General features: G+C 36.2%; 1 protein-coding gene across 1 annotated transcript in view; it reads right to left on the bottom strand.

Moving 5' to 3' along the window:
* The window catches only part of CPA3 (carboxypeptidase A3), a 38,793-nt gene continuing 20,188 nt past the window's right edge, over positions 4,962 to 23,566 (bottom strand). Inside the window, 5 exon segments of the mRNA XM_021069814.1 lie at positions 4,962 to 5,368; positions 5,370 to 5,404; positions 19,509 to 19,572; positions 21,976 to 22,055; positions 22,058 to 22,162. Coding sequence (XP_020925473.1) covers positions 5,219 to 5,368; positions 5,370 to 5,404; positions 19,509 to 19,572; positions 21,976 to 22,055; positions 22,058 to 22,162 — 434 coding nt within the window. The 3' untranslated portion in view covers positions 4,962 to 5,218.

Here is a 23,566-nt window from a genome sequence, read left to right as displayed (position 1 = left end):
TTATAGAGATGTTGTGATCAAATGTAGATATGCAAGTGAGGGCAAATTTTTAAATTATCCATTGCTATGCAAATGTTACTTTTCATATGGTCATTACTGCCAATATGATTGTAGTTCGCAAAACTTTTCCTTCTCACTTGCCTCCTCTTTGCCCCATTAAAATTTGATTACCTCTTGAAAGTTGTTTTGCAAAGCAAAGATTTAAAAAAAATCAGACTTTTTAAAGAAGAAAAGAAACCAGCATTCTTGCAGTTTCTTTTATATATGAAATGATGCATATGGATTTTTTCTTTGTTTCATGAATAGTCTTTTAAGCCTTTAATCCATAATGTAAAATGAATCAATAGCACACTTCAGTGATACTATGGCAATAATAATGCTTTTGGCACATTAAGTGTCAAATTTCCCTCACATATTTCAAAAATTGTTTTACATTTTTCTGGTTTAACCTCTCTTGACACCAGTGAACCTAAGACTTGTAATTGAAGGATAAGTGAGCAAAAAAGCAGTTCAAGTGATAATATATCCATTTGAATTCCTATTTTCTGGATGGAGACCTTTTATGTTAAGTTCATTGAAAGTAAATTTTTATGACAAAATTATAACTCTCAGATAGATATTACTCAGGCAGGCTGATATCTGTCCTGGTATAATGGATTTTGTGACAATGAAAATGCAAGACAGTCTCCCAAAAGCTTTGCCTAAGGAATTTCTGACAGTAGCCTATATGCTGCCGAAATTTTCAAGATGCTATTATGACTCATTTCTACTCATTATAGAAAAATAGCTTGGTATTTTAATCATGAAATACAATTGTGTTGGAAAGGAGAAAGAAATATAATGGATAGTCTGAAAAACTGCTGTATATTCATTAGCTGTACTATTTAGTTAATGTTGCTTTTGATATGGGTTATATAATAAAACCTTCTAATTTAGAAGGTCAAATATATTTGTTATTCCTAATTTGAGGAATATTATTTCATTAATAATTTTCTTTATGTTATTTGTTGAATGAAAAGGAGGTATCCTCTGCAACCAGAGGTAATCTGAACTTCCTATAATTCAATTCTTTCTTCTCTGAGTGGTAGAATACTGCTTATCCCATTTCAATGTGTTAATTTTTTTTGATGGAAAATTAGGTCAGATTATCTCATAACACTGTAACATGTGCAGTTAAAAATATCACAGCATCTATAAGGGCCAAATATTTTTTCTTTATCTCCCCCTAGTTTTTTGAGATACAATTGAGTTAATACTTCAGTCATCTCACATAATTACTTGTGTGTGTGTGTGTTTTTTTTTTTTTTTTTAGGGCCACACCCATGGCACATGGAGGTTCCCAGGCTAGGGGTTGAATCGGAGGTACAGCTGCCAGCCTACATGGCAGCCACTGCAATGCCAGATCCAAGCTACATCTGCGAACTACACTGCAGCTTATGGCAACGCCAGGCCTTTAACCCACTAAGGGAGGCCAGGGATTGAACCTGTGTCCTCATGGATACTAATTGGGTTTTTTACTGCTGAGTCACAATGAGAGCTCCACATAATTACTTTTTTTGTGTGGTGGGAACAGTTAAGATTTACTGTCTGTACATTAGATATCTAGAAATTACTAATCTCATAGCTAGAAGTTTGTACTCTTTGACCAATATTTCCCCATTCCTCCAACCCTCAGTGATTGGCAACCACTCACTATTCTACTCTTTCTATGAATTTGGCTTGTTAGATTTTACATATCAGTGATATCACACAGTATTTGTCTTTGTCTGACTTATTTCAGTTAGTATAAAGCCCTCAAGGACAATCCATGTTGTTACAAATGGCAAGATTTCCTTCTTTCTCATGGCTGAATAATATTCTTCTTTATTCATTCTTCCATAGTTGGACACAACTTTGTCTTGGCTATTGTGAATAATGCTGCCGTGAACATGGGAGCGCAGATGTCTCTTTGAGGACCTGATTTCTTTTTCTTTGGACGATGTACAGAGAAGGGAAATCATATAGCAATTCTATTTTTTTAGTATGTTGAAGAACCTCCATACTTCTTTCTGTAGTCACTGCACTGATTTACATTTCTACCAGGAGTGTCCAAGGGTTGGTTCCCTTTTATCCACATCCTTGCCAACACTTTTTACCTTCTGTCTTTTTTATGATGGCCATTCTGACAGGTGTGAGGTGATATCTCATTGTGGTTTGGATTTGCATTTCTCTGATGTTAGTGATACTAAGCATCTTTTCATGTACCTGTTAGTCATTTGTATGTCTTCTTTGGAAATGTATATTCAGGTCCTCCGGACCACTTTTTAATTGGATTTTTTGATTTTTTTTTTGCTATTGAGTTGTAAATTCCTTATATATTTTGAATGTTAACCTATTATCAGATAGATGGTTTGCAAATATGGTTTTCTCCATTTCCACAGGTTACCTTTTCATTTTATTGATTGTTTCTTTTGCTGTGCAGAAGCTTTTTAGTTTGATGTAGTGCTCCTTATTTATTTTTGCTTTTATTTGTGCTTTTGGATTCATATCCCCCAAATCATTACCAAGACTGATATAAAGAAGCCCTTTTCCTAAGTTTTTTTCTAGGAGTTTTATGGTTTTAAATCTTATGTTTAAATATTTAATCAATTTTGAATTAAATTGTTTCCATCTCAATGGCATATCTTTTTCCATTCCTTCACTTTGAACTTGTGGGTGACCTTAAAGCTAAAATGAGTCTCTTTTAGGCAGCATAGTTGGGTCTTGGTTTTTTATCCATTCTTTGTCTTGATTGGAAAAATTAATTCATTAACATTTAGAATAATTATTAGTAGATAAGTACTTACAATGCCAAATTATTGTTTTCTGTTTTACTTCTTTTGTTCCCTTTTTTTCTCTTGTCTTCCTTTGTGAATTGATGATTTTCAATAGTGCTTTGATTCCCTTCTCTTTATCCTTTGTCTATCCACTGTAGGTTTCTGCTTTGTGATTACTGTGAGGCTTACATACATTATCTTATAGTCTATTTTACATTGACGACAACTTAACTTCAATTGTGTACAAAAGCTCTACCCATTTAATCCCCACCTTTTATGTTTTTGATGTCAAAATTTACCTCTTTTATATTGTGTATTCATTAACAAATTATTAGAGCAACAGTTATTTTTAATACTTTTGTCCTATAACCTTTTTTACTAGCATTAGATTAATATGCCACTACATTTGAGAGAGTATTGTGAATTTCACTATATACTTAACCTTTGCCAATGTATTGTGTATTTTCATATGTTTTCCTGTTACAAATAGTGTCCTTTTATTTCAACTTGAAGAACTTTCACGATTTCTTGTAAGTCAGGTCTAGGGGTGATGAACTCCCTCAGCTTTTGTTTGGGAAAGTCTTTTCCATAAGTAAAATATAGTTTTAGTTTTTAAATTTTAATGTAGATATTTTTCTTCATATATTTTCATAGTTCATATGAAGTCAAGCAAAATACTCTAGGTAGTATGCAGAAGCTATTCAATTAAGATAAGGAATGATCTTGTTAGGATTTTTGATTTTTAGTCACTCAAATGATTTCTTTCTAGTTGAGAAAAGGAATATTAAGCTACATAACAGCTCAAATAAAATGGTGAGTAAAACTTTTGTGTCTTTTATAAACTGGATGAACACTGGATGATATTTAACAATTGAGATTCTCTGTCTTACTGCCTCCACATAAAGACCTAATGGAATTAGAAAAATTTATGTAAATTTTGAGGTTATAGTTTCCTTCAATCCTGTATCAGTTGAGTAAGTAAGTGTGAATGAGTGTGTAATTCCCATATGGCATTCTTAATGGAACTAATTTACATTCTCTTTGTTCTGAGCCAGTTTTGAATGCTAAATATTTAGGTATAGATAGTATATTTTTTATAATGGACAGGACAATTTAACCTCATTATCAGAGTTTTATCTTTTACTTTCTTGCCTTTGTCACCATTTCTTCCTCCACCTGTAAAACAATTTTATTGGTTTATTTTGATTCCCGTAGACAGTTTTGTATGGGAAACTTTCATGTACCTCCTAACTATCAGAGATACCATCACCTTGTAGATTTGATGGCATTCATTCTTTTATGGGCCCCTAAAGGAGTTATGAGGGATGTCTAAGATTATTTGTTACTTGGTTTCTCAAGGTCTTTTAAGATACTCAAAAATTTTATCCAGAGTGTTCTGAGAAGTAAGTTTATAAGAAGTCAGGGAACTCTACTTGCCCCTCAAATTCTTGTCATACGTCTATGTTCTGGATTTCTAGAATGTAGATACCATGTTGCCATCTGATGAAATATTGAAGAATCAAAATTGGGGAAAAGGTATTTTGTAATACTATCTTAAATAACAGTATAAAGGCAATATGTTACTCTGATTGCCTTGGTCAACATGACTTTCTCTTTTCCACTTGTACTCTATTTCCAGGCTTCTTTTCTATCCATTATGAAGGCATGGCTCACAACTAACCAGACATTCTGGCTGTGTCTATAACTGCCAAGAGATGTTTTGGTAGGTAATTTCCTCTGACTATGGCTGGTTGAAATTGAACTATTTTGAATTTAGTGTACATTATGTTGATGAGAATCAGATTAATTGTTTAAAGCACTGAGATTCATCTCTAAATAAACCACTTTATTTCCTGCTACAATATCCTTTTGCTATTGTGAAGATATAAACAATGTCTACTGTATTAAAAAATATGTATATTGACAAAATATGTTTTTTAAAATTGAGGATATTCTTTCTTATTAACAGAATGCATTAGAAGCATTAATGCATGGCTAATAATGCTAATAGAGGAATGTAAAGAATATAACTTATAAAAAATAGAAGGTATATTTGGAATATGTTTTATTTTTATTATATTAGCACATGAAATGATGAAGCCACATGGTGAAAATCTGATTCTGGAGAAAGTTAAGGTTCTCATTTCTTTCCTGTGACCCATTGTATATAACCTTTCAAAACACTCAAAATAATATTTTGTGCTGGGTTCTACCTTTATTTGCTTAAAACTTTCACTTAAAGCTATTTGTTAGGTGATATTGAGAATAGAAAAAAAAAAAGAAATAACACAGGACTTAAGTGAGCAAGAGAGGGACCTATTTAGGTGGTGTGGAAACCATATTTCAGGATAAGCAAAGATTGACGTTCTAGTGAAAGGCATGGGGAAGGATTAATTAGTTTACTTCAAATAGTGAACAATTCTTTAGGAAGCATTCTTGAGGAAATACTTGGCAATAAATTTGACAGCTATCATGGTCTCTGTACAAGTTGACTTTATCGGAAGTTCTGGAAGGAAAAAACCACATTTGCCTTCTTGGAGCTCAAAGGCAAATGTGTGTTTGATGCCCAGGTTTGTAAGCCCAGTCTAAAGAAGTACCTGATGTTGGGTCTGTAAAACATAAGCAGTAAATATTTAATTAGAAACAAATGCTAACGATTTTCTTGAAATGAAAATTCACTGGTGTAAAATTAGCAATAAAAAATAATTATGTGTGCAGTTAATTGCTGTAATGAATGGGAATAGTGGTCTGCATAGTGTAGCACGTGTAGTAAAAAATAATCATGGCTTTGGAATACACCACACATTTTAAATATGTGTCATATTTTCAAAATTACATTTTGTTGGATCATTTTGAGTCTAAATGGAGTTAGTCTCCTGGGCGGGTGCACATTGTCATAGATGGAGGTGGTCTGAGCAAGTGCAGACAGCTGCGGAAACCAGCTAAGGAGGGGTTACTGTTACTGAAAATCCACCAAGGAAAACCATACATACAAGCTATGCAAAATCACATTCTTTCTAATAGTTTATGTTTCTTTCCATTCATGTAGCTAGCGTAAACTGTTTTGTAGTTACAGGACCAAGAAAGCCTAAATCAGTTATTTTAATGATGTATTTAATCCCCTAATCCAACTTTTCCATGTCAATTTTTTGTTAAATTTTACTAAGAGTGTTATTTATTAAAAAAAGAAAATATAGATCTCTAGAAATTATATAGGTATAAGGTTTATAAAGTGTATCCTAAATACTATAAATGTATTTGTGAATATTTTCCTTCACATGATAGAAAAATAATTTTTTTGCACATAAAATTATTTATGTTTTAGGAAAAGTAATGAATTTAACAGCTACAAACATTTAAGTTTGAAAGATAAGGATTCAAAGCTCTGATAAAGAGGGAGGGAATATTTTGGTGGAAAGAGATAGGATTGGCTCTAAAATTATTCAGAAAATATTTATTAAGCCTTTAATATGCACAGTGCACTTTACTTGACACTGTGGAGTGTGGGTCATGCAGGGTACAAAGATGAAGAAGATGCTATTGGAGTCTTTGGGAACTTATAATCAAGGGGAGAGACATCAAATCAATAGCAACATGGCAGAATATAAAAGTACCATAGGAAAGGTATAATATCTTATGAAGATTTAAAGGAATGAGATTAAGCCTGGTGAGGAAGATGACATTGCATGCTCAATATCTGCTTAAATACCACTTTCATGATGGAGGTTGTATTTGAGGACAGCCCAGAAGAAAGGCTAGTATTTTTCCAGGTGGAGATTGAAGAAAAGAATTCTGGTCAGCACCCTACAAGGATAGAAAGGCATGGATGCATTTTTTAGGGTCCACTGAGATCCATTTGGACTGGAACAAATGGAGCAGTAAGAGTTTGTGGATGAAGCTCAGAAAACCTGATAAGTCAAGAAAGATGTTTAGTTTGGGAAACAGTTATAGCCATTTCAGTGCTTTACTTAGGACAGTTTATCTGGACCACAAAGAGTAGAGACCATTTAGAAAGTATTGTGAACTGAAAGCCTGAACTTAGAGTCACCACACTGGGAAGAGAATTGATGGGGCTTTAATTTAAGAAACATGGGGGAGTTCCCATTGTGGCTCAGCAGTGGTGAATCTGACTAGTATCCATGAGGACATGGGTTTGATCCCTGGTCTTGCTCAGTGGGTTAAGGATCCGGCATTGCCGTGAGCTCTGGTGTAGATCGCAGATGCGGCTTGGATCTGGCGTGGCTGTGGCTGTGGCTGTGGCCAGCAGCTACAGCTCCCATTTGACACCTAGCCTGGGAACTTCCATATGCCATGGGTTTCCCCTCACTTCCAAAAAAAAGAAGAAACATTGGAATGGAGGAATCACAGAATCTGATAAAAATGATTGTGATTTCAATCTGGGTAGCTGAAAAAAATTCATGTATTATTAATAGAAACTGGAATTCAGAGAGAGAATAGTGATGGGGAAAGGAAAGGAAGACACAAGAGCATGGTTAGCATCAATCAGACATTCAGGAAGGAGCTTGGGAAAATGGATTTTGAAATTATTTTCAGAAGCATCATAGGTGAAATTGGTTTGTTCACATTCAGGATCATTATGTCGTCTTGGTAGATTGATCCTTTTATCATTAATGTTCTTTTTTGTTTCTAGTGAATTTCTTTGTTCTGAAATGCACTTTATCTGATGTTTAATACAACCACTCCTCCAGTTAATGTTTGTGTTATATCTTTCTCCAGCCTTTCAATTTCAACCTGCTATAGTTGAAGTAAGTTTCTTGTAGCCAGTGTGTTGTTGAATCTTATTTTTTTTAATCCACTCTGCCAGTGTTTTAATTAATATATTTAGGTAAATTATTATTTTTTATTTTATTTATTTTATTATTATTATTTTTAAATTTTTTGTCTTTTTTTTTTTTTTTTTTTTTTGCCTTTTCTAGGGCCGCACCCACGGCATATGGAGGTTCCCAGGCTAGGGGTCCAATTGGAGCTGTAGCCGCCGGCCTATGCCAGAGCCATAGCAACACCGGATCTGAGCCATGTCTGCAGCCTACACCACAGCTCACAGCAATGCCAGATCCTTAACCACTGAGCGAGGCCAGGGATTGAACTGGCAACCTCATGGTTCCTAATCAGATTCATTAACTACTGTGCCATGACGGGAACTCCAATATTTAGGTAAATTATTGATAGCCCTTCAATCTTCCATCTTGCTATTTGATTTTTGTTCCCTCTGTTTTTCATTCTTTGATTTCTCTTTTATTGTCTTCTTTAGGATTCCATTTTGATTTATTTATAATAATGTTTTTGAGTATATCAGTTTGTATAGTTTTCTTGGTGGTTGTTCTAGGTATTACAATATACATAGATACTTATAATGTACTAGTATCAATGTTTTATCATGTCAACTAAGACATAGAAATCTTACTTGCGTTTAGGTTCTTTTCCCCTTCCCACTTTTAAAATACAATTGTCTTGAGTATTTTTCTACATGTATTAAACATCTCATCAGATGGAGTTACAATTTTTGATTCAACCATAATGAGGAAAGATAGTTTATTTACCCTATTCATTAATTCATTCCCTAATCTATTGTTTTTCCTTCCTTTCCACAGCTTCAAGCCATCTGTTATCATTTCTTTTTTATTTAGAGAGCTTTCTTTATTCATTTTTAAATGGTAAGACTGCAGGCGAAAAAGTGTATTAATTTTCCTTTGTCTTTATTTTTCTCTTCACTTCCAGAGGATATTTTTGCCAAATATGGAATTTAGGATTGATAGTTCTTTTAGCACTTGAAAAATCTTGTCCCTTTCTTTTGACATTCCATGTTTTTAAATGGGAAATCTGCTATCATTTGAATTGTTTTTCCCCTCTAGATTGTTTCTCTCTGGTTGCTTTCAAGAATTTTAATTCTCAGAACTTTAATATGGCATGTGACTTGGTATGAATTTCTTTGAACTTACTCTGACTGTGTTTTAATTTATTGAGTATGTTGGTTTATATCTTTCAGAAGTTTAGGAAATTTCAGTCTTTATTTCTTCATATATTTTTTCCAGCCCTACTTTCTTTCTCTTCTCTAAGACTTTGATGACGTGAATTTTGGATTTTTTTTTTTTAATTATGCCACAGGTCCCTGAAATTTTATTGACTTTTTTTTTTTTTTTTCAGTTTGTTTTCTCTCTTCAGATTGGGTAAATTCTGTTCTTCTGTCTTCAAGTGCACCTATTCTTCCCTCCGTCATAGACATTCTGCTATTGATCCCCTTCAGTGAATTTTAAAAATTTAAGTTACTGTATTTTTTTCAGTTCTATAATTTCCATTTGTTTCCTTTTTATACCTTTTATTTCTTCGGTGAGATTTTCTGTTACTATTTTTTGAAGACTTTCCGTAATTGCTGATTGAAGCATTTCTATGATGCTTTTGAAATTCTTGTCAGATAATTCCAAGACCTAAATTATCTCACTGTTGGCATCTGTTGATTTTTTTTTTCTCATTCGAGGTCTTTTCTATTCTTCTTATTTTTAAGGTCACACCTGCAGCATATGGAAGTTCTCTGGCTAGGGGTTGAATCTGAGCTGCAGCTGGCAGAGTATGCCACAGCAGTGCCAGATCCGAGCTGTATCTGTGTCCTATGCTGGATCCTCAACCCACTGAGCGAGGCCAGAGGTCAAACCTGCATCCTCGCAGATTCTAGTCGTGTTCTTAACCTGCTGAGCCACAATGGGAACTCTGAACTCTGATTTTTTTTCATTTTTGCCCTGACATGATTTTTTATTGTATCCTAGACACTTTGGCTATTAATGTTAAATCTTAAATCATAACTAAAATCTATTTTAGCAGGCACTCACCCTGTCTGGTTTAGCATGTAGTCCCTGGTTTTCTTTAGTGACTTCTGGTTCTAGTGTCAATCTAGTTTTCAGAGCCTTTTCATTACCAATTTCATCTAGTTGGTTCCCCTGGTGCTGCCAGGCTCCCACTGATCCCTGTGAGTAACTGCTGCATGGATGAAAGATGATTTCCTAGCCAGGCCACTGGTGCCTCTAAGTAGCAAATGCAGGCTCTAGCCTGTGAGGGTAGAGAGCACGTCCCTGATGAGGAAAGAAGCAGAAGGACAAGGAGGGGAGAGAAGAGAGAACCTTGTGAAATATCTGTATATTGTACCTATTTTGGGGAAAATGTCTGCTTTTAGAGGCAGTCAGCAGAGACAGAGTAGAAAAGGAGGAGGAGGCAAACCAGGTGAGTTTCATCATTTCAAGGAAGCCAGGGAAGAAGGGATATCAGCAGGGTCCAATGTTGCAGGGAGTTGGTGGAGCATGTGATCTGAGATAAATATACTGGTTCTAGTGATCAAGAAGGGTGTCATTTTTAGCTAGAGGTGAGTTTAAGTTCATTAGGAAAAAAAGAACAATGGTAAGAGTTCTGTGGCAAAGGAGGTAGGGTAAATAGAAATTATATTTTGCATGGTGATTTAGCGTATGCTAGACATTTCACTAAACGTGGTTGTGCTAGTTCTCTTTTTACAGTTAAGTAAATTGCTGTGATCTCAGAGTTGGATATAGATATGCCATTTTGACAAATTTACTTTATGAGAAATTTCTCATTAGGATTAATAGTGGTAATTGAGAATATTTCTAATTTGTGATTTTTCATAATTGTTTGATGTTGAGTGTAATTTTATGATACCACCTTTTGAATCTTTGAAACCTTAATTTGCAAACAAAAGCTGTGTTGAGACAAAATGAATACACCACTGAACACTTTTTACTCACAAGAATATATTATTATACAACTTAATTTATTGAACATGCTACTTAGCTTTTTATTTATCTCTGTACCCACTAAAATATGTTTATATATTTATAAAATATAATAACAATCACTTATTAAATAATAGGCACCCTTCTAAGTGTGTTGTATATGCTAACTCATTTTATTAATTCCTATCACAAACCTTATGATTTAATACTATTTGCTGTTTTACAGAAGAGGAAATTTTGGTACAAAGAGATTAAGTACCTTACTCAGACACATAGGTAGTTGTATAAAATAGATAGACAACAAGGATACACTGTTTAGCAGAGAGAATTATAGCCATTGTCTAATAATGACCTATAATGGAGTATAATCTGTAAAAATACCGAATCATTATGCTGTGCACCTGAAACTGATATAATATTGTAAATCAACTATGCTTCAATTAAAAAAAAAAGGACACATAGCTAGTAAGTGGCTGAGTCAGGAATCAAACCTAACCTGTGTGTCTTCAGAGTATGTACAACTAATCATTGTACTGTATTACCTACCATATGTCAGTCTATAGTCCTCTCAATAAAAAGTCTTCATTGAATTCTACAAGATTTTTTTTTGTTTTTGACAAAATTTTCTTCTTCTTCTTCTTCTTCTTTTTTTTTGCTTTTTAGTTCTGCACCCATAGCATATGGAGGTTCCCAGGCTAGGGGTCGAATCAGAGCTACAGCTCTGGTCTACGCCACAGTCACAGCAACGCCAGATCCAAGCCACGTCTGTGACCTACACCACAGCTCATGGTGATGTCAGCTCCTTAATCCACTGAGCAAGGCCAGGGATTGAACCTGCAACATTATGGTTCCTAGTTGGATTTGATTCCACTGCTCCATGATGGGAACTCCCTGTTTTTGACAAAATTTTCTTAAAATATTGACAGTAAGAAAAAAGTTTCCTGTTCCTTTAAGTGCACAGAACTCACTGTTATTCAGTCTAAACAAGTCGAAATAAAACTGAACTAAACTAGTGATCTGGTTTCATCCCAAAGAGATACATATAAAGTATGTGAGTTAAACTGGTGAGTTAACTTGTGTGTTTTATAAAAAAGTATTCTCTATATTCATTACACATTAAAAACACACTTTTATATCAACATTAAGTGAAAATTCTATTTGAAGCAAGAGCTGAAACTAGAGATACATGGTTATAAACCCAAATATTTTCTTTGCACTCCTGTTGCCTTTAATATAATTTCCACTTGAATATCTCTTAGTGGATAGCTATTGGGTGCTGTAAGCTACAAATCTGAGATGTTGATTTTCTCCTTTTCAAAATGTACAGTGATAGACTCGAAAACAGTACAAGGTTGAGAAATAAGAGCAGAGCTGGCTCTGTGGGGAAGGTAACAAGAAAGGCAGTTTGAAATTAACATTTTAATTCGTAATGTGATGCATAGATGATATTAATGATTCAAGAACCTGATTCCTTTCAATTCAGTGAACTGTTCTTGCTAATTAGGTACTATGTTTAGTTATTTTTAGGGTAAAGGATTGGTTATGTGGTCAATATGCAAATATAAATGTTTCATAATCTTTTTTTTTTCTTTTCCTTTTTTAGAGCCACAGCTGCAGCATATGGAAGTTCCCAGAGTGGTTGAATTGGAGCTGCAGCTGCTGACCTATGCCACAGCCACAGCACATGCCAGATCCAAGCCGAGTCTGTAACCCACACCACAACTCAACACAATGCCAGATCCTCAACCCACTGAGCAAGGCCAGGGATTGAACCCGAGTCCCCATGGACACTAGTGAGGTTCGCTACCACTGAGCCACGATAGGAACTCCCATTTCACAGTATTTTAATATCAATTTTTGTGCAATCTAAATAATGCTACTTCATGGCAAAATAGTTGGTATACAATTTGACTCTGGACTTGAATGCTGATTTTTGATCCTCCTCTGCCCCTAAGTGATAAAATCTTTCTGCATCTCAATTACAGTCTATAAATGAGGGATTTGGCTTAGAGCTGTGGTTCTCAACTTGTTTCATTTTTGAATCACTTTGACTACTTAAAAAAATTCAAGTGTCTAGTCCCCACTGCAGACTACTGCAGTCTGAATCTCTAGGAATGGGACCAGATCATCTGCATATTTTCAAAGCTCCTCAGATAATGCTAATGGGAAATCAGGCTTGAGAACCATGATGTATCTCATGATGAGCATCTCATAGGTTTCCTCCTGGTTTCACATTTTATCATTTTAAATTATTTGCTTATTAGGTTCAAATTGTGTACATACTTATGTTTTTCTGGAGGCCAGAGATCTCTTCATAACTTGGATTAAAAAAAAAAAAATGCTCCCTCCATCCTTTTCTCTTGTCATTAAATCAAAGAGAGAAAAATACTGGTAAATGCTAGATGTTTTCCCCAAATACTAGAGCTTGTTAAATGGCAGTTAGGATATTGGAATGACTAAACTTTAATCATGAGCGTACTCCTATTTTCTATTCAAGTCAACCATTTTTTTACCCCCTGCTTCTTGTGAATGTTGATGAACATTCAATCAGATGCTTTATTAAAGCAGTGGTTCCTTAAATTTTTGAATGTCTATCAAGCTGCTGTAGCCCCATATGGAAGAAGTAATTTTTTCTAAATCTGAATTGCCTAAAAAACCTTATAATGAAAAAGTTTAAAATAACTTCTACATAGTCGTATAGAGTAGTAATTCTGCTTTACCCCTATCCTCCCATTTTAAAAATGACACGCAATAACATGGAGCTCTGTTACCTTTGGTCCTCTGCTCCTCCCAGTTAGAATGTAACTCTTTGAGAGCAGTTATTGTGTCTACAGTCTTATTACCTATCTCTCAAAACGCCAAATGCTGGGCTATTAGGTTGTTGCTCCATAAAGTCTTATTAAATGATTGTGATGCCGTGCAAATGCATAGCTCTAGAATGCTCATAATTTGCATATATATGTAAATATACATCATATATATATATGGAAATTGGGAGAGTAGTAACGCTTTGATGCCTTAGCTGCCATTTACAAAGTTTATATCTGTTTGGCTCTCTTGTATTTTTCCTACTTATGATATAGGAGCTTCTCTTACATTATATCTGGGTGGCTTACTGGGCCCTGCTATTTCTTAGTATCCACTAAGTAGGCTGCTGTTTTAAACTGGTATTCTAGTCTGTCCTCTGGTTCTTTACTTTGCTTACTTTTTGTCCATTCATGTATCTGGGTATATTATATGTTTTGAAATCTCGTTGTCATCTACTTTTATGTATAATGAATCCCTGGCATGGCTATGTTGCAGGAAGATCTATTTGGATGCTGGTAATTGGCTGTGTCATTGTACTTTCTTTTCAGCCCTTTAAAGCACACCTGGTTGATAGGTAATTACTGATGAATGTTCTGCAGGAATGGAACTTGTCTGTTTTTTTTTAAAATAATTTTTCCATTGCCACTAAAGGAACCTCCAGTAAATAGGCTTTAGAAGTTGTTTGTGATGACTACAGCATTTTGAAATTCCATAGCAATTGTTGAGGGTATAGACTTTTAGTTACAGTTTATCCTTTCAGCTTGGGCTAGGGAAATGGTTTATAAGGTGGGGCCAGGTAGAGTTATTGTAAGGAATCCACAGATGCACGTATTTATTTTTTCAATCAATAGGCTCTCAAAATATAATGGAAATAATCATGCATATTTGGTGGTGATGAGCTGTTAATGAAATGTTTAAGAGTTAAACAGCAGCCTTCATGCTAAAAATGTTGGATTTCATGGCTCTAGAGAGTGATACAGGCTAAATCAAGTCGAGGTTTGTTGTAGTTTCAATCCATATTCACTGCTTTTGGACAAGTTAGGACGCCATTTTCATTGAACAAGTTTATGAGAAGTAATTCTCCTGTTGTTCCATGCCTAGTACTAGGTATTATATAGTCTGAGAGAAGATCTGAAGTGTAATCCTTGCTTTTAAGGAACTAAACATTGTTAGGAGGTTAAGGTTTTTTTAGAGGTTTCACTGGAATTTCCTGTAAAGTTTGGGCCTAAGAAGTGAAGCATGGAATTAGTTTGGGTCTAAGAAGTGAATCATGGAAATGGTTTGGAGAAGAGGGGATTTTTACTAAGGAATCTCCAAACTAGCAGTTTCCACTCTGGCTCAACTGGTTATGAACCTGGCTAGTATCCATGAGGTTATGAGTTTCATCCCTGGCCTTGCTCAGTGGGTTAAGGCCAGGGCATTGCTGTGAGCTGTGGTTTAGGTTGCAGATGATGCTTGGATATGGCATGGCTGTGGCTGTGGTGTAGGCCAGCAGCTATAGCTCCAATTCAACCCCTAGCCTGGGAATTTCCATATGCCACAGGTACAACCCTAAAGAAAAAAAAATTCCAAACTAAAATCAGTGGGATCTGAGGAGAAATGATCTCATTTCCCAAGGTCTAAATTATTGGTTTTTGGTGAAAACCAAATAATTTCTTTTTATTTCTTGAAAATAGAAAGGCCTGGTTATTGTAGCTACAAAAACCAAATGAGAAAGCAGTATGTACAGTAGTCAAGATTGTGGAATTTGGTTTTGTTAAAACCTGGGATTGAGTCCCAGTTAAGCCAGTTATATGTACTACTCACCTCATAGAATGTGGTGAGGATTAACTGAGATTGTGAAAATCAAGGGCTAAGCAGAGTGCATGACTTGTAAGAAATCTAAATCAATAATTAAAAAATGAAAATACTTTAAAAATAGTGAAGAATAAGAAGTGGTACTGAGACACTAAAACAGAAGCAATAGGCTAAGATTTCTACATAGAGGAAGACAGGATTAAGATGGCGGAGTAGAAGGACTGGAGCTCATCTTATCTCATAAAAGCAACAAAACTACAACTAACTGCTGAACAACCTTTAACCAAATAGACTACAATTTCATATATATATAAAATCCTACTCCAGAAGACAAAGAGGAGGCCAAAGATGGTGTAGAAATATAAATATAAATAACCCTGTATCCGCTGTGGCCCACAGATTGGAAAGTAACTATCACAGACTCAACTATGAGAGTGAGAGTTCTGAACCACGGGTCAGGATCCCACTCCTGGGGATCTGGCATTGGGAGAGGGAGCCCCTGTAGCATTTGGCATTGAGGGCCAGTGGGGCTTGTGCACAGGCGCTCCATGGGACTGGCAGAAATGGAGACTTCATTCTTGAAAGGCACACACAGGCTTTCTGTGCACTGGATCCCAGGGCAAAGCAGAGACTCCATAGGAATCTGAGTCAGAACTGACTGCAGTTCTTGGAGGATCTCCTGGGAAAAACAGGGGGTTACTGTGGCTCATTTTGGGGGAAGGACATAGGAGGCAAAGTTAGTGAGAATAATCATCTGTGTGTGCTCCTCTGGATGTGGTCATTTTGGAAAAATCTGGCCCCACCCATCAGGGCTGAGAGACCCCCACGCCAAACAATAATCCAGGTGAGAACACAGCCCATCAGCAAACAGACTGCCTTAAGACCCCTGCAGGTACACAACCACCTCTAATCTCAACAGAGACAAAGCCACACCCACTAGAGGGATGAGAATCAGCTCCATCTGCAGAGGGCAGCCACCAGTCCCCCCATCAGGAAGCATATAGGAAGCCCCTGTACCAACTTCTGCCACAAGGCAGGGGCAGACATCAGATCAAGAGAGGCTACAACTCTATTGTCTGCAAAAAAGGAGACCACACCAAAAATTCTATATAAAACGAAAAGGCAAAGAATTATGACTCAGATAAGGGAGCAAGAAAAACACCCAGAAAAACAACTAAGTTAACAAACGCAAGAATAAAAATCATATGATCCTCTCAATATGTGCAGAAAAAGCTTTTCCAAAATCCAACACCCATTTGTGATAAAAACCTTCCAAAAAGTGGGCATAGAGGGAACCCACCTCAGCATAATAAAGGCCATATATAACAAACCCACATCATTCTTAATAGTGAAAAGCTGAAAGAATTCCTGTTGAGATCAGCAGCAAGACAAGGATGTCCACTCTCACCACTACGGTTCAACATAGTTTTGGAAGTCCTAGCCACAGCAATCAGAGAAGAAAAAGAAATAAAAGCAATCAAAATTTGAAAGGAAGAAGTAAATCTATCACTGTTTGCAGATGACATGATGCTATAGCCAGAAAATCCAAAGACTCTACCAGAAAACTGTTAGAGCTCATCAATGTATTTGGAAAAGTTGTAGGATACAAAATTAATACACAAAAATTGACTGAATTTCTATATGCTAACAACGAAAGATCTGAAAGATAAACTAGGGAAATAATCTCTTTTACCATCACATTGAGAAGAATAAAATACCTAGGAATAAACCTACCTAAAGAGACAAAATACCTGTACCCCAAAAAGTATAAGATGCTGATGAAAGAAATCAAAGATGACATAAACAAATGGAAAGACATAACATACTCTTGGATTGGAAGAATCAGTATTGTCAAAATGACTATACTACCCAAGGCAATCTACATATTAAATGCAATTTCTATCAAATTACCAAGGACATGTTTCATAGAATATATTTTAAGATTTGTTTGAAAGCATAAAAGTCCCTGAATAGCCAGAGCTATCCTGAGAAGGAAAAATTTAGCTAGTGGAATCAGCCTCTCTGACTTCAGACTATACTGCAAAGCAACATCCATCAATACAGTATGGTGCTGGAGCAAAAACAGAAATATAGATCAGTGGAACAGGATAGAAAGCCCAGAATCAAACCCACACACCTACAGTCAACTAGTCTATGACAAAGGAAGCAAGAATATACAATGGAGAAATTACAGCCCTTTCAATAAATGGTGCTGGAAAACTGGACAGCTACATTTGAAAGAATGAAATTAGAACACTTCCTAACACCATACACAAAAATAAACTCAAAATGGATTAAGGACCTAAATATAAGACTATGAATACTATAAAACTCTTAGAGGAAAACACAGGCCAAACACAGTCTGACGTAAACCACAGCAATATTTTCTCAGATCCATCTCCCAGAGTAATGACAACAAAAACAAAAATAAACAAATGGGAACTAATTAAACTTAAAAGTTTTTGCAAAGCAAAGGAAACCCTAAGCAAAACAAAAGACAACCCACAGAATGGAAGAAAATATTTGCAAATGAAATGGCTGACAAGGGATTAATCACCAAAATATATAAACATCCCCTGCAGCTCAGTACCAAAAAAACCAAACAACCCCATTAAAAAATGGACAAAATATCTAAGCAGATAGTTCTCCAAAGAATATATACAGATGACCAAAAAACCACATGAAAAGATGTTCAGCATCACTATTAGAGAAATGCAAATCAAAACTACTATGAGGTACCACCTTACACCAAACAGAATGGCCATCATCAAAAAGTTTACAGAAAATAAATGCTGGAGAGGGTGTGGAGAAAAGGAAACCCTCTCACACAAATGTAAATGGTGCAACCACTGTGGAAAGCAGTATGGAGATTCCTCAAAAAACTAGGAATAGAATTACCATTTGATCCAGCAATCCCTATTCTGGGCAACTCTCCAGAGCAAACCATGACCTTGAAAAGATACATGTACCCCAATGTTCACTGCAGCACTATATACAATAGCCAAGACACGGAAGCAACCTAAATGTCCATTGACAGAGGAATGGATAAAGAAGATGTGGTACATATACACAATGGAATATTATTCATCCATAAATAGGAATGAAATAATGGCATTTGCAGCAACATGGATGGACTTAGAAATGATTATGCTAAGTGAAGTTAGGCACACAGTGAGATACCAACATCATATGCTATCACTCATATGTGAATCTAAAAAAAGGATACCATGAACTTCTTAGCAGAACCAGATACTGACTCACAGACTTTGAAAAACTTATGGTTTCCAAATGAGATGGGTTGGGGAGGGGGAAGGATGGGCTGGTGGTTTGGGATGGAAATGCTGTAAAACTGGGTTTTGATGATCATTTTACAACTACAAATGTAATAAAATTCGTTCAGTTAAAAAAATAAAACAGAAGCAACAGAACTAGGACCCTGTGATCTCATTTCTTAATTTACCATGTAGATTTCAGTAGATTTTAGTCCCTTCAGTTCACCACTGGAAGGGACTGGTGAGAGGGACAGAGGGCTGGTTTTACATGATCAAGGTGGCTGAAACTGTTGGCTACCCATTTCCCAGCAGGAACAAGGGAAAATACTGTGCTTGCATGAGGATAAGACCAGGGAAGAAAGAGTCCAGTTGAAGTTAAATGATGAAATAAAAAAATATTAACTCTTCCCCAGATAATTCTTGTTAGTTCCTGTGAGGATATAACAGTCGTGGTGGTGGTAGAGAAAAGTGGAAGAATTGAACTGTGTTTGTCCTGATAAACTGTAAAATTGTCCTGATGTAATTACTTCCAATGATTTTGTAACCTTGTAAAAGTTTAGTGTAATTTGTTTCTAGAAAAATGTTATTCCTCTCAAGCATGGGATCTATTCTATTGATTCACATGTACTTTAAAATTTCCTGTTGAATTGAAGTTTAAATTAGCAATTCCTTGGAGTTCCTGTCATGGTACAGTGGAAACGAATCCGACTAGGAACCATGAGATTGCGGGTTCAATCCCTGGGCTCGCTCAGTGGGTTAAGGATCTGGCGTTGCCATGAGCTGTGGTGTAGGTCGCAGACTCTGCTTGGATCTGGCGTTGCTATGGCTGTGGTGTAGGCCAGCAGCAACAGCTCTGATTGGACTCCTAGCCTGGGAACCTCCATATGGAGAGGCCCTAAAAGACAAAAGACAAAAAAAAAAAAAAAAAAAAAAAAAAAAAAAAAAAAGCAATTCCAGATATTCTTATCCTAAGTATAAATTCTACAAATTTATTTAATAGCTATAAAAGAGAATTAGGGAACATTTACACAGTAAATAATAGGAAAAAACTTATACATTGTTGATTGTTGATGCTGTGGGGCCATAGGTGTAGTGGGTTTCATATCGAGTTAATATAACATCTGTGCTGACCTTTGCAACTTTGGCCTGGAAAGAAGGGGAAGTTAGAGTGGAATAGCAAGAGACTATGTAAATGCTGTTAATTTACTAGGGATTAAAAAAAATTAAGTTTACTGGTTATTTGGCATTTGAAGAGCAAAATAAATGATTAAAATAGAAATTCTGTAAGGTATATGTATTGTTATTGTGAGGCCTCTTCAATGTGAAATAAGTTATATACAGTAATGTCATATCTCATTTTGTGTTTCTACCCTTTCTTTATACTTGCTCCTCTTTCTTCCACCCACCCCCACCTTTCTCTTCCTTTTTGACTTCTGAACTCTCTTCTTAAAAGATATTCTTCTACCTCTCAGATTTTTTTTTTTTTTGCTTCAGATATTTGTCTCTTCCAAAGTCAGTTTCTCTCACTTCCACCTGATTGGTCTTCATAGGTTCCACACTGCCATAGGTCTTTCTTCATGTGTGATTTTAGGATGCCAAGGGGGGAAGGTGGTTGACTCCTCTTTAAAGTATTTCTTTTGAATTAGAGTTTCCTTTCTGAAATTGCATTTCATGATCTTTAATACACCTTAGTGTTTTGTGCCCTGGGAATGATTATTGGAATTCATTTTAATAGGGTATAGTCACTAACATATTTGTACTCTAGGTGAATATATTTTTCGTCTGTATGTATAATATATACAATCCCAAATAAGGTTTTTTCTTTTTTCTTTTTTGTCTTTTTTTTTTTTTTTTTTCCTTTTCTAGGGCCGCATCTGCAGCATGTGGAGGTTCCCAGGCTAGGGGTCTAATCGGAGCTGTAGCCACCGGCCTATGCCAGAGCCATAGCAACACAGGATCTGAGTCGTGTCTGCGACCTACACCACAGCTCACGGCAATGCCGGATCCTTAACCCACTGAGCAAGGCCAGGGATTGAACCCGCAACTTCATGGTTACTAGTCAGATTCGTTAACTGCTGTGCTACTATGGGAACTCCCCAAATAATTTTTTTCTTAATCAATTTAGTTGTTGTGCCAGGACACTTAGTTTACTCAAAGTGGTTTGTTTTTTATATTTGTATTTTTTAATCTGTAATACCATTTCCTAAGGGTGGACATAAATTTCATTGCTGTACCTTTGCATAAATTAATCAAACTCATGGGTTCAGATTCCCAACTAGATTAATTAAATAGAAGACTCAGTGGGCCACACATTGCTTGTATTTTTTTTTTTTTTTTGTATATACACAGAACGTTTTAATGAGTGGTTCAAATCTCTGTTTCAACTCAAAACTGAATGCTGAAAACAATTGACTGAAGTTAGAATGACAGTTCTAACCTCTAAAAAATTAAATTTGTTAAGCAGTATTTGAATCACAGCTTTTACCGGATATTATATTTGCCAGCCACCATGGGACTAGGACACTAAACATTATCTGCTTTGTTTCTTCTACAGCAGTTAAAAAGTATTTATTCCTCATATGCAGAATTTTTTTTTAAAGCTAACATGATCAAATTATTTTTTGTAGAAAGTAAATGGATGCTTAGTGGGTCATAGTTTGGTAATAATGTATTTTTAGTGCAGAAGCTTCATTAACATTCATAATTTTTTTTGATTGGTAAAAGAATTAATATGATTTCCAAGTTGATCAAGAGGATAAACAAATAATTGATCTCCTTAAATCTGGTGTCTTGGGGACAGGAATAGCAGATGTATTTGCTGTTGTCATAAGGCTTTTGCTGTGTATGGTTTTATGTTATGATCCATGGTAAATATTTAACTACACAACCATCTGCATAGTAATGAAATTCTACTTTGGTAGCCTAGACCTTTCTTCCAACTGGTTTTAATCTTAGAATCACATCAAAAGATTTTATTATCTATATACTTTTATCACATGAAAAATTAAGGTTATGATTTTAACTCTAAGGTAAATTTCATTAGCTTGTCTTTGGCATTAGAATGTGAAATTCTTGGAGTTCCCACTGTGGCTCAGTGTGTTAAGAACCTGACATAGTATTAGTGAGGATGTGGGTTCAGTCTCTGGCCTTGCTCAGTGGGCTAAGGATCCGGTGTTGTCACAAGCTGTGGCTTAGGTTGTATGTGTGACTTGGATCCGGTGTTGCTATGGCTGTGGCATAGGCCTGCAGCTGCAGCTCCGATTGGACCCCTAGCCAAGGAACTTGCATATGCTGCAGGTGTGGCCTTAAAAAAAATAGTGCAATTCTTCCAAGATAATGCAAGGTGTTGGAGTTCCCTAGTGGCTCAGTGGGTTAAGGATCTGGCATTGTCACTGCTATGGTGTGGGTTCTATCCCTGGCCTGGGAACTCCCACATACCATGGGCACCCGCCCCCCACCCACTAAAAGAAAACTCAAGTTGTTAATGATGAACCCACTGAAAGTCAATGGTGGTGTCAATGCATAAACTGCAGACTTTTTCCTATATACCAGGTCCTCTTGGTCAGGTGTATATTCATAGTGAAACAATAGCATTTGGGAGTAGGAATGGAAGGTGATGTAGGCCTTGTTTTTAGATGCCTTCAAATGAAATCAGTGACAGCTTTGGTCTCTTTCTTACACTCTGGTGCGGTGCCCGGATAGATCTCCCTACATGGGTCCTTGGTGTAAGGGAAAACTGCAAAGGACATGGATGGATTAGATCACAATCTGCCCCCCTTCAGTAGAGCCCTTACCTCTTTTGATGTAGATTCACAAAATGTTTGTAACATTTAAGTCTCCCAGGCTTACAGGGCTGCCTCAATGTCCTGGGTATCACAGTCACTGCAGACTCACTTTGTTATATAACTGAGAGTATAATAGACTTAGCCCACTTGATATTCTTATTCTTAGCATTGTTTATTTTCCTTCCATTTCCAAGAGTCATAGGAATAACACATCAGCAGCAACCCAGGGCCTGGAGCCAGGTCTGATTCAACCCCAGTTCTAACTCTCTGAAGACTGGTGCAAATTACCTTCTTTGTTTTTTTTTTTTTTTTTTTTTCCACTGTACAGCAAGGGGTCAGTCATCCTTAGATGTATACATTGCAGTCACAGTTTTTTCCCCCCTTTCCTCTGTTGCGACATGAGTATCTAGACATAGTTCTCAATGCTATTCAGCAGATCTCCTTATAATCTATTCTAGTTGTGTCTGATAAGCCAGCTCCCGATCCCTCCACTCCTCCCCTCCATCAGCAACCACAAGTCTCTTCTCCAAGTCCATGATTTCTTTCTGAGGAGATGTCATTGTGCTGGATATTAGATTCCATTATAAGTGATATCATATGGTATTTGTCTTTGTCTTTCTGGCTCATTTCACTCAGTATGAGATTCTCTAGTTCCATCCATGTTGCTGCAAATGGCATGATGTCATCCTTTTTTATGGCTGAGTAGTATTCCATTGTGTATATATACCACCTCTTCCGAATCCAATCATCTGTCGATGGACATTTGGCTTGTTTCCATGTCCTGGCTATTGTGAATAGTGCTGCAATGAACATGCGGGTGCATGTGTCTCTTTTAAGTAGAGCTTTGTCCGGATAGATGCCCAAGAGTGGGATTGCAGGGTCATATGGAAGTTCTATGTATAGATTTCTAAGGTATCTCCAAACTGTTCTCCATAGTGGCTGTACCAGTTGACATTCCCACCAACAGTGCAGGAGGGTTCCGTTTTCTCCACAGCCCCTCCAGCACTTGTTCTTTGTGGATTTATTAATGATGGCCATTCTGACTGGTGTGAGGTGGTATCTCATGGTAGTTTTGATTTGCATTTCTCTTATAATCAGCGATGTTGAGCATTTTTTCATGTGTTTGTTGGCCATCTGTATATCTTCCTTGGAGAAATGTCTATTCAGGTCTTTTGCCCATTTTTCCATTGGTTGATTGGTTTTTTTGCTGTTGGGTTGTATAAGTTGCTTGTATATTCTAGAGATTAAGCCCTTTTCGGTTGCATCATTTGAAACTATTTTCTCCCATTCTGTAAGTTGTCTTTTTGTTTTCTTTTTGGTTTCCTTTGCTGTGCAAAAGCTTTTCAGTTTGATGA

This window comes from Sus scrofa, chromosome 13, assembly GCF_000003025.6.
Source record: "Sus scrofa isolate TJ Tabasco breed Duroc chromosome 13, Sscrofa11.1, whole genome shotgun sequence".
NCBI classification, from domain to species: Eukaryota; Metazoa; Chordata; class Mammalia; order Artiodactyla; family Suidae; genus Sus; species Sus scrofa.
This window is presented reverse-complemented; position numbering and strand designations above follow the sequence as displayed.